This window comes from Monodon monoceros, unplaced genomic scaffold, assembly GCF_005190385.1.
Source record: "Monodon monoceros isolate NGI ecotype Baffin Bay Population unplaced genomic scaffold, NGI_Narwhal_1 Super_Scaffold_6, whole genome shotgun sequence".
In the NCBI taxonomy this organism is placed as follows: Eukaryota; Metazoa; Chordata; class Mammalia; order Artiodactyla; family Monodontidae; genus Monodon; species Monodon monoceros.
The window spans coordinates 76,159,692-76,172,110 of record NW_021703783.1 but is presented as its reverse complement, the minus strand read 5'-3'; the positions used below and the strand labels follow the sequence as shown (position 1 = coordinate 76,172,110).

General features: G+C 36.8%; 1 protein-coding gene across 1 annotated transcript in view; it reads left to right on the top strand.

Annotated features, from left to right (window-relative positions):
* CDK17 (cyclin dependent kinase 17) overlaps window positions 1–12,419 on the top strand; it is a 97,805-nt gene that overhangs the window by 53,774 nt on the left and 31,612 nt on the right. Inside the window, exons 3-4 of the mRNA XM_029205091.1 lie at window positions 6,900–7,064; window positions 10,218–10,351. Of these exons, the coding sequence (XP_029060924.1) occupies window positions 6,900–7,064; window positions 10,218–10,351 (299 nt within the window). The remainder of the gene's footprint in view (window positions 1–6,899; window positions 7,065–10,217; window positions 10,352–12,419) is intronic.

Below are 12,419 nucleotides of genomic sequence, written 5' to 3'. Positions count from 1 at the left end.
TAACAACAGCACATGGGACAGCTTTCACAAAGATTCTTTACCTTTTTGGTTATCTTTCAGTACCTGATAGCTGGTTCCAACATTTTCTTTCTTTATGGAGTTTATCTTAAAGGTTAAAAGCTCCTAAGATCGGTAACACACACAGTCTGTGTCTGAATATGGTTTAATGAATGAGAAGAGGCAGACTATGCTTCTTAAAAGATCTTCTCACATACACTATAACCAGTTTGTAAAGCAAGTGATTTTTGTCTAACAACTATATAGTGGTAGTGCTGGCTTGAGGAGGAAGAATATAGTTTATAACTTTCTTAAATAAACCAATTTTTCATCTGCTGTCTGTTGTTCAGTCACTTGTATGAGCAGAATCCTCTTACTCTTGCATTATATATAGGCAGGTGTCTCTCATGCATATTCTAGGACAAATCAAATGAGAAAGTACACCTAAATGGGGCTAATACTATAAAAATCTTGGAAAAATTATAATGCATATGATACAGTTGGTGTATCAAAATGTACATACACTGTCACTCATACATGTTCTACCTCCATCCAAAGAGAATTTGAGCTATTATCTCTATTTTGATAATTATGAGTCATACTGTGAATGCTTTAACTCAGTTATAAATGTATAATATAATTATAGTTCGCATTAGAGTACCTTTCTAGATAAGCTAGTGTGTTTACAGATTGATCGGTGGATTGAACCCAGGGAAAGAGGAATCTTGAATTTATATTTAGTGTGTTAAAATTAGGTTGAAAGTTTGCAAACGTGGTTGATTTAAGCATACTGGCCTTAACTCAGTACAGCTTTTCCTAATTATAAAATGAAATTTTTGCACTAAAATTTACAAACTGAAGTATAAGAAACATTTTTTTCTAAAGTACTTGCAAGGAAAGAGAATTCTGAGCACATCAAATTTTTTTTTTTTTTTTAGTAACTGAGAAGGCACTGAATATTTCATTTAAAAAAAAACCTGTCAAACATTAATTCATCTCAGTTCCTCAGAAGTTAAAAATAGAATTACCATATAACCCAGTAGTTCCATTCCTAGGAATATATCCAAATAATTGAAACAAGTATTCAAACAGAATCTTGCACATGAATGTTTATATTTATAGCAGCAGTATATACGGTAGCCAAAAGGGGGGAAACAACTCAAATGTCCATCAACAGATGAGTGTATAAACAAAATGTGACATATTCTGGGAATGGAATATTATTCAACCATAAAATGGAATGAAGTACTGATACATGCTACAATATGGATGAATCTTGAAAACTGAAAGAAGCCAGACCCCAAAGGTCACATATTCTATGATTCTGTTTTTATGAAATATCCAGAATAGGTAAATCCAGAGACAAAAAGCAGCTGAGTGGTTGCCAGGGACTCAGGAGAGGGGGGAATGCGGAGTGACTGTGTAGTAGATACAGGGTCTCCTTTGGTAGTGATGAAAATATTTTGGAACTAAATAGAAGTGATGGCTGTACAACATTGTACATCTACCAAATAAAATGATTAATTTTATGTTAGTGAATTTCATCTCAGTAAACACAGTTCATCTTAAATATACCTTTTTCTCATAGATTCTTGATTTGCTTGCTAAAAGTCTTACTATGATTTTAGACATACAGAAAGTTATATTTCATGATGTTATCTTTAAGTAGTTAGCCTTACTCTGTAATGAGAAGTGTATTGAAATTATTGATTTGATGAGGAGGACAGGTGACAATTTAATTATGATGAAGAGAATAGATCACACTTATAGAAAGGCAAAAGTAATGTTTTATTATACGTAAACTATTTGAGGCTTACAAAGGCAGCAATAACAAGAACAAAAAAAAAAACCCCAAAAGGCAAAGATTGAAATGGTCCAGTTTTCCTGATATTCAGTTTCTTGTCCTTACTCCTCAGTCTGTGGCACTGGGACAGTTTATCGTGTTGTTCAGAATTAACAAGACTAGTTTTATGGATATTGTGAGACCTTGTCTTATTTCCAGGTTTCTCCCTTTCTCCTGGTAATCTGATACATCGGGGTCCCCAACCCCTCCGGGGCCCAGGGCCGAACAGCAGGAGGTGAGCGGCGGGCAAGTGAGCAAAGCTTCATCTATTGCTCCCCATGGCTCGCGTTACCGCCTGAACCATCCCCCACCCCCACCCCACCCCACCCTATCTGTGGAAAAGTTGTCTTCCACGGAACTGGTCCCTGGTGCCAAGAAGGTTGGGGACTGCTACACTACATGGTAGCAGTGACAGTTTTTGACAATAGTGGATGACATAGGGTGTTCTAAGTAGTGCTAACTCCTCCAAATAGCACAAGGTCTGTGAGAGGATGAGGCTGAAAGCACAGACTTCATTGGATGTGTGTAGGGTCTGGAATAGGATCTGGTTAATAAGAGAGCTTACAAGAGCAGGATTAGGAACCAGGGAGTGAGTTAAGGCTACGAGGTGTTGGCTAAGAAATTCGTTCTCCTGATCATAGTAGTACACATAATCAGAATATCCAAATAAATAAGATGTCAAATAAATTTCTTAGTGGAATCTAATGATTGCCATGTTATGATATTAAAAAGTCATTGAAATCCTTACTTGGAACTAATTATAGAATAGGAAAGATCTAGTGCAGGTTTTCATATAGATTTCCATTACTTTTTAAAATATATTGTGGTAAAATATATATAACCTGTAATTTACTATTTTCACCATTTGGAAGCATACAGTTTTAGTTAGTACATACATTCACATTGTTGTGCAGCCACCACCACTAACCATATCTAGAACTTTTTCATCAGCCCAGACTGAAACACTGTACACATTAAACAGTAATTCCGGACTTCCCTGGTGGCGCAGTGGTTGAGAATCCACCTGCCAATGCAGGGGACACAGGCTCGAGCTCTCGTCTGGGAAGATTCCCACATGCCGCAGAGCAGCTAAGCCCGTGTGCCACAACTACTGAGCCAGCATGCCACAACTACTGAGCCTGCTCTCTAGAGCCCGTGAGCCACAACCACTGAAGCCCGCACGCCCAGAGCCCGTGCTCCGCAACAAGAGAATCCACCTCCATGAGAAGCCCTTGCACTGCAACCAAGAGTAGCCCCCCGCTCGCCACAACTAGAGAAAGCCTGCGCGCAGCAACGAAGACCCAGTGCAGCCAAAATTTAATTAATTAATTAAAAAAAAAAGAAAACAGATCAGTAGTCTGTAATAACCTATATGGGAAAAGAATCTGAAAAACAATGGATACACATATATGTGTAATTGAATCACTGTGCTGTACACCTAAAACTAACACAACACTGTAAATCAACTATACTCCAATATAAAATAAAAATTATAGAAAAACAAAACAGTAATTCCCCATTCTTCTCTCCCCTCAGGACCTGGTAACCACTATTCTCCTTTGCCTATTTGTCCTCTTGTGTCTGACTTATTTCATTTAGCATAATGCCTTAAAGGTTTCCACTTCTTTTTAAAATACAGAGTATTATTATTTGACTGAACTGTCCAGTTAATTGCTGTCATAATCTTGAAATGTGTGAATATTTGACCTCATCTAGTCCTATGACTTCAGCTACTATGTAATGCTGACTACACCGAAATTTGTCTCTCTAGTCAGGATTTTTTTCTGGATCTTTAGATTCATATCGAAATGCTTACTTGGCTTCTCCACATAGATGTCTAATAAGAACCTTAAATTTAATACATATGACTAAACCACAAAGCTTGATTTCCTTCCCCCCCAAATCAGCTTCTACTCCAACTTCCCTCACTTAACCTAAACCACTTAAAACTAGAACTCCAGGAATTATCCTTGATTATTTTCTCTTTTACCCTTTCTTCCCTCCTCTACCATTGTAGTTTCCTATATATTTACTACATAAATAACTTTTAAAAACTCACTGTTAATGATAGTCATTTGCATACTTGACACACGATTCCAATTGTCCTTTCACATATTGTATTTCATATATTTTTAACAGTCACTCTATTGGAGATTTAAAATTTTTCTTTGGATAAATATTTTTAATGTAGGTTATCACTAAAAGCTGTGGTGGGGTGCGGAGAGTTATGTATGAAAGTAATTTTGCAGCCATGTCTGCTGGCCTTCTGGTTCTGCCTTTGTGTAGTATATCCTAAATCTGCCTGCTTCTCTTCATCCTAGTCCAGGCCACCATTATTTGTTGCTTCGAGTACTATACAATAGTCTCCTCCTCCTGTTTCCCTTCTGTTGTTTTCCTATCATCTGTTCTCCAGCAGCAACCAGAGTGACGTTTAAAAATTTTTTAAATTTTTGATAATTAATAGATTCAGGGGAAGTTGCGGAGATAGTACAGAGAGGTTGCTTGTACCTTCTCTCAGTAACCCCCCCCCCCACTTTTGGTTACACCTTCTGTGACTATAGAACATTGTCAAATGCAGGAAATTAACATTGGAATGAAGCGTGAATATAATTCTATGTCATTTTATCACATGTGTGGATTCACGTAACCACCAGTGCAGTCAGGATAAAGAGCTACTCAGTTGCCACAAAGAGACCCCTCGCATGCTACCCCTTTATAAGTCGTCCCTGCCTCCTTACCTCCCACTCTCCCTGACCCCTCAGAGTGATATTTTTAAAACATGAATCAGATCATATTACCTCCTACTTCAGAGCTACCATAAACTGCTTCCAATCTCAGAGTGAAATTTAGACTTCTGTGGTGACATATAAATCTGCTTCTCTCTCTGATCTTACTTAATAACACTGTTCCCCCCACAATTATTACTATAGCTACACTTGTTTTCTTTCTGTTTCTCTGATGCAGTGGTTCTCAAAGTGTGACCCCTGGATGAGTAACATCAGCATCACCTGGGAATTTGTTAGAGATGCAAATTTTTGGATTCCATGCCTGACTTAACTGAATCAGGAGGTCTGGGGGTGGGACCCAGAAATCTTGTGTTTTAACAAGTCTTTGAAGGTGATGCTGAAACATGCTAAAGTTTGAGGACCATTGCTCTAATAAGTCGAACTCTTTGCCACATGCTGACTTCTGCTGTAGCTTTTCCCTTTGTCTGGAATATCTTCTAACCCACCACTCACCCATCTTCCTATGACTGGCTCTTTCTTGCATTTATACTTCTTTTGAAAATACCTCTACAGAGAGAACTTTTTTCAATATTCCAGTGTAAAATAGCCACTCATTTATTTTCTACTATATCTCTCTATTTTAATCTTTTGCATATTACCTGTCATTATCTGATATTTTTCTTATTAGTTTCTTATCTTTTTTCCCCTTCAGTAGATTTTATAGTTTCAAAGAGTAGTACCTTGTTTGTTTTGTTTACCTCTTCATGCCCAGGGCCTGGAAGAGTGCTTGTCAAATGGTAAGCACACAATAAATATCCCCTGAATAATTGAATGTATTTATGATCTCTGTTTTTTGTTTTGTTTTGTTTTTTTGCAATATTCCCCAGTACTATAAAGCTATGTTTCTCAGGATAACTTCAGAGAGCAACTAAAACAAATGTCTCTAGGCAGAATATTTATATATTATGATTCCAGATATGAAATATTATAACCTAGAAAGAGAAGATGTTTCTTATAGTTCTAGCCTGTATCCCCGAGTGTTTGTAACTAATTTATATGTTAATGACAGATACCCTCTCCCCATTCATTGTTAAATCATTGTTTGTTTTGCTAGGCTTAGGTTAAGATCCCCAAATCTTTGATCAGCTAGCTATTGCCAAGGAATGTACAGGCATGGGACATATGGACTGATGTTCTGCTTTACTAGTTATGCATTTCCCCTACCTCCAGTCTGGTGTTCTACCCAGAGTAGATGACCTAGGCCTTGTGTGATCCTTGAGGGCTCTTTTGCCCCATCCTCCTCCTCTCTGCTCCTTTTAGGCAGCCATTATTAGTCGAGGCGCAAGCCCACTGGCTTTCTTGGCTCATTTTTCATAAGCCCATGCCATGGTCTTTCTTGTTCTGTGGATCTGAACCACCCGGTCCTGCCAGTTGTTCTCTGTGTCTGATAAACCTTTACATGTAGAGGAATCTCCTCATCAGGAAATAATCCTTACTCCTGATTATCAGCTACAAAAGAAGAGCCAGCTGCATGTTAGAGGAAAAGATACTCAGAGAAGCCCACTTCCTTTTAAAATTCCTGACTACTACCAGTAAAAACGTAATTCTAATACAAAAGACTGTCAGTCACAGAAGACTTCATGTCCTTAACAGTTACCAAAGCTCTTTGGAGGTGGAAAGGCGTCATGAGATTCCCTATAAACATTATAAAACAGTATCTCCCCCATTTAGAATTAAATAATTTTTAAGTATTTTTGTAATGTTTCTGCATGGTTATAGGCCTATGATTTTTTTAAAAAACTCTTTATAGTAAAAAATTCCAAATTTGGGGTAATAAATTTCAGGACTTCTATATTGATCTGTACTTAAGTACTTCTGTTTTATTTACTAACTTGACATACTTTTTTGAATATCTAGCAAGTAGGGATATAAGTTACTTCAGGCCAGGATCATGTCTTTTATATTCTACAGCATGCCTAATCATAAAGCCTATATGAGGCAGTCAGTAAACGTAGAATTATGGAAACAGTCTTGAGATGTATTAAACAGATCAAAAATCTTTGGGCTATATTAGTAATTTTGTGATTGCTAACCAATTTCGACTATATTAAAAATCGGTAATTAAGTTACTAGATCAATTCCAAATAGTGAAGAATTTTCTGTATTTTTTCATAGAAATTATTTTAATTCTAGTACTTTATATACATAGCCGAAGAAATGAGGTTAAATGTAACGATCTCTATCATAATCTTTTGTTTTGTTTTCTCTCTTGCTTTCTCAATCCTTCTCATGTGATCCTGGATGGAATGATTTTTGGATTCTCTGAACCACAGAGCCTATCGTGAAGAATGGCAGACCTCCAACCTCTCACAGTATGCATTCCTTCCTCCACCAGTACACAGGGTCCTTCAAGAAGCCTCCATTGCGGAGACCACATAGCGTTATTGGAGGAAGCCTTGGCTCCTTCATGGCAATGCCCAGAAATGGAAGCAGATTAGGTAATTTGTTTTTTTAAAAAATTTTCTGACTGTAGCTTATGTCCATAGCTAGGTTTTAGTTGTATGCAAGTCAGCCAGCCTTTATTATCTAGTTTTTTTTGTAAGGTAAAAATCAAGTTGAGAATAAGAGGGAGAGCAGAAAGATGGAAGGGTCTAGAGAGGCAGTAGTGCTGACACTACAGAGGAATAATATTTGAACATCTGTCCACCAGGAAGAAAACAAAACCCTTAAGAGGTGGATGCAGGATTTCAAGATGAATAGCAGTTTGAGATGGTGCTTAATTTAGGGTCATACTTAGTAACTCCAGATTATCACCATTTGATAGCTTACTGTAATAATTAGTATATATGATGATTACCTGAGTTGTTATTCTTACATCACTGTGTCATTTTAAATATCTAGGAAAAATATATATCTGCAAGTTTCTGTTTATTTCTCTGGTTTTTTTTGATGGTTTCTTATTTATTTATCATGTTTTGTTTTTTAAATAATTTTAAGTATAATTATTTTATAGTCTTATGACATAATTATATTTACTGAAGTTCCTGAGGGTTTTATTCTGCTTCTTGCTTTATCTGCTTACTCTAGCCATAGTAGATTATTTTCTCATGTGTTTTGTTAATTTTAGGAGGATGAGCTTATTATCTACAGGGGGGTTTTGTCTGTGGCTTACACTGGTTCATGAGAGATGATGGTTAAAATTTTCAGAAATTTTGCAAGCTGATTGTTAAACATAGCCATTATTAAAATTTAAATTATATACATGTACAATTAAGTAAACTAAATTAAAAACAAAGGTAATGAATACTCAAAAGTCATTATTTCCTAATTATTTTACTACACTTTACTGTTGTCTATGCTTTGGGGGTTATTTATTTCTATTACATTTCCCAACTGCATGTTCAGTGATGCCATGTGGGTAGCTTGAGGTTGGCCATGAACGGAGTATTTACCCCACAGAAGTTGGAAAACACTTCAAATCAGGGCTTAATTTATTGTTCTCTTGATTGTCTAGACTAAGGGTTGGCCAGGCAGTAAAAATTTTTGAGGTTTTGTGGGCCATATATGGTCTGTTGCATAATCTTCTTTTTAAAATAATTCTTTAAAGATGCCAAAACCATTTTTAGCTCAGGGCCATACAAAAACAGGTCACATATGCTGATCCTTGGTCTAAGCTTAAGAAAGTGACGTTGAAAATGTTAGTAATGCAGATTAAATTTTAAAATTTGTTGTCTGTCTGTAGCTGTTACATTGTGAATTACACAAAAATTGAGCCATTTGAGAAGTAAATATTCTTCAGTTACTCAGAAACTATTACCTGATTCAGAAAAGAAGTTGCTCATACCAGTGACAAATGAGTGAAGTCTTGACGTAAGCCTCCATCATTTCACTTTTGTCTTGTTGACGGAAATGAAAATACCAACTGGTATCCATGTCGGAACTATACTTGGCTCGGTAATGACATGAGCTGTTTCTTGGTTGAGTCAGATTGCTACTCAAGATTTTTGATCTGTGCTAGTCTGAGATTAATATGCTCCTTTGTAGTCCTCATGCAGAAGAGCAGATTTCTTTTTTAAGTCCGCCTTTTACTGAAGATGTAGCTCTTTGAGAGTCTTGTGCCTTTCTAAAGGAGCTCTCATTTGCAGGTGGGACACCCGAGGCTTCATCTTTTATCTCAGCGTGGCTGCTAAATCCAAGCACATTCTTAGCAAAATAAGAAGCCCATCCCAAGAAAGTGACAGAATCAATTTTTGCATAACAACTTTGGACTTTCAGTTCTCTCTTTGTCTTTGCTTCCTAGGTATTAAACATATATTCATGCAAACTTAGCTATACATTTTAAACTATATTTTTATTCAACATTTCCTTGAGGAAGGAAGATTTTTAAATTTTGCTGGAAGTGGAAGGCATGGTTAAATTATCTTTAACATTTTAAAAGTGTGGCAGTAAAGAATGCTTGGCCTCGGATGTATTAAATACCATTGGATTAGGAATTAGTCACCCAATAAATACATTGACTTTCACTGCCATGTTAATATTTTGTTCAGATGGGATAAAATTTGCAGTACGCGGGCCTCTCACTGTTGTGGCCTCTCCCGTTGCGGAGCATAGGCTCCGGACGCGCAGGCTCAGCAGCCATGGCTCACGGGCCCAGCCGCTCTGCGGCACGGGGGATCTTCCCGCACCGGGGCACGAACCCATGTCCCCTGCATCGGCAGGCGGACTCTCAACCACTGCGCCACCAGGGAAGCCCCCCATTTATCTTTTATCCCTATTTAAAAAATATCATAATCCGGGCTTCCCTGGTGGCGCAGTGGTTGGGAGTCTGCCTGCCGGTGCAGGGGACGCGGGTTCGTGCCCCGGTCTGGGAGGATCCCGCGTGCCGCGGGGCGGTGTCCGGAGCCTGTACTCTGCGGCGGGAGGGGCCGCAGCGGTGAGAGGCCCGCGTACCGAAAACAAAACAAAACAAAAGAAATATCATAATCCACCTTATAATGTAAGTGTAATATGTTTTGGCCCCCAGTAGATTTCGTGGTACTTGCTTTGTAGTTATGATACAAAGTGATACTCAGTGAATACTTTTTGAATTGTTTTTTTTAACACAGAGGGGTGGGAAGCTGCATTAGCAGCTGTAAAACAGTTTTTAAAAAGAATATTCAAAGAACCAGTTCATTTGGCTATAGACCCAATACCCATTATTTCATGGAAAGAATACTAAACTAAATAAAAGACCAGGTTTCTATTTTAGGTCTGCCTTTAAGCTCTGTGACCTTTGAAAGTCATTTAACCTTTCAAGGTGTCAGTTTCCAGATCTGGAAACTAAGAGAATTGACTAAAATAATCCTCAAGTGTTATTTTCGGTCTCTAATTTTAATATTCAACTCTTGGTAATAACTTGAATGTTAGTTTTTTAAAATAACTTTTCATAATCTGAGAGCATAAAAGGATTTATACTACTGTTTTAGGACATTTGTTCTAAGTGTGCAGTTTTTATTAACTGCACACCTATGGTACCCAGAATGTAAAAGACTTCTTATGCTATGATTTTTATGTGTTGGCTGTCTACATCTTACCTGTGGTGATAATAAATTGATATAGTAGAATTTAATACATCTCTTCTAAGATAAATAATGTTTCATTTTCTGATACAGATATTGTTCATGAAAATCTAAAAATGGGATCAGATGGTGAGAGTGACCAAGCTTCTGGGACATCATCTGATGAAGTCCAGTCACCTACGGGTGTTTGTCTTAGAAATCGTATACATAGACGGATCTCAATGGAGGTACCATTTAAAAAATACAAATATGCCTGTGTTTGTGTGTATAAATATATATGTATAAATATGCATATGTGTGTGTGTGTATATATATATATACATATATATATATGTGTGTGTGTCAAACAGAATAAATGCCTATTTGAAAATGTTGATTAGGGCAGTGACACCTGTAAGAAAGTTGTTTCTTTGCATTAGCAAAAACTAGTCTGTGAATATTATTTTTTTCTAATTATCTACTATACCAAGGCAGGTATACATTAATTATACTTAAACATTCTGCAAAATACTATGTAGGGTCTCTGTAAGGGATGTGGATTTTCAAAAGTTTCAGAAATCCAGGATGATACATTAAGAAAGTCTTCTTTGTAGAAACAAACAAAAAAATATATATATATAGTTTTTGGTACACGGGCCTCACTGTCGTGGTCTCTCCCGCTGCGGAGCACAGGCTCCGGATGCTCAGGCTCAGCGGCCATGGCTCACGGGCCCAGCTGCTCCGCGGCATGTGGGATCTTCCCAGACCGGGGCACGAAACCGTGTCCCCTGAATCAGCAGGCGGACTCTTAACCACTGCGTCACCAGGGAAGCCCTGCAGAAAATATTTTAATTATATTTTTGAGATTCATCTAGATACTACAAATTTTATAAATATTTTATTTCAGATTTCAAAAGGTATACATAAAATAAGCACCAGCTTTTTTTTCTTTATATTACAAATATGGATATCACTTCCTTTATGGTTTTTATACCTACTGATCTCTAGCACATATAAGTTATTTCTCCATGTAAAAGGATGAAGAGCTCATTTCCTTTTCTTTGTCAATGTTATGTATAACCTTGAGGACAGAAGTTGATTATGAATATTATTTCCATATATATTGTAGATTAAAATAATTTTCTCCAAAAAATTGAACATGTTTTAAAATATTGTTATTTTTTGAGTGCTATTGAGTTAATGACGATTAGGGTATTTATCCTATTGGTTGATTGTATTTTCACTGATCAAAGATTGCTTCTGAATCAGTTACAGAAAACACTATCAGTTTCTAAATGGTAAAAATAGCATTTTCAACTACTGAAATCAACTTGATAATCTGTTCATATCACTGTATAAATTATATCACAGTAGTAATAAAAGGGCTTCGCTGGTGGCACAGTGTTTCAGAATCTGCCTGCCAGTGCAGGGGACACGGGTTCGAGCCCTGGTCTGGGAGGATCCACATGCCGCGGAGCAACTAAGCCCGTGTGCCACAACTACTGAGCCTGCGCTCTAGAGCCTGTGCTCCACAGTAAGAGAAGCCACGGCAATGAGAGAAGCCCACGCACCGCAACGAAGAGTAGCCCCCACTCACCGCAACTAGAGAAAGACTGTGCGCAGCAACAGACCCAATGCAGCCAAAAATAAATAAATAAATTTATTTAAAAAAATAGTAATAATATTTATTTTTCTTCACCATATATGTGATTTTCTTTATCATATGTTTAAAAATTTTATTTAATATTAGGATCTATATCTGGATTTTCTCATTCTTCCATTGAGCTGTATATTTTTTTTTCCCCAAAGAGACACACTCTTGGTTATGTTTTTTTAGTTGTATAATTTAGTATCTGGAAAGACTTCTTTCTTAACACCCATGCACCCCCACATATATACTTATTTGAGAATGTTTCTGGATATTTTCTATTTATTCTTCTAGATAAATTGTAAACATTTTGTTTCGTTCCAAGAATAATGACTGTGATTTGTTTAGGGTTATGTAAAATATAAAACTAATATGGGAGGATTATCATCATTTTATTTCTCTTATCATTTGAGAACATGATATAAATCTATACTTAAGCCATATCTCTCTCAATAAATATGTATACAATTCCTATACATCTCAATCTTGTTTCATGGTTTGGTTACTATTTTGAACAGTAGGGATTTATTTTTTAAGGATTTATGTTTCTTGGTGTGATAATATAGGCAAGATCTCTTTATGTTTCTCGCAGTTCACATAATACAGTGAAATAGAAATGCCTTTTATTTACTTCTTCCCATTGGCATAGCAATAATAAAATATTTCAA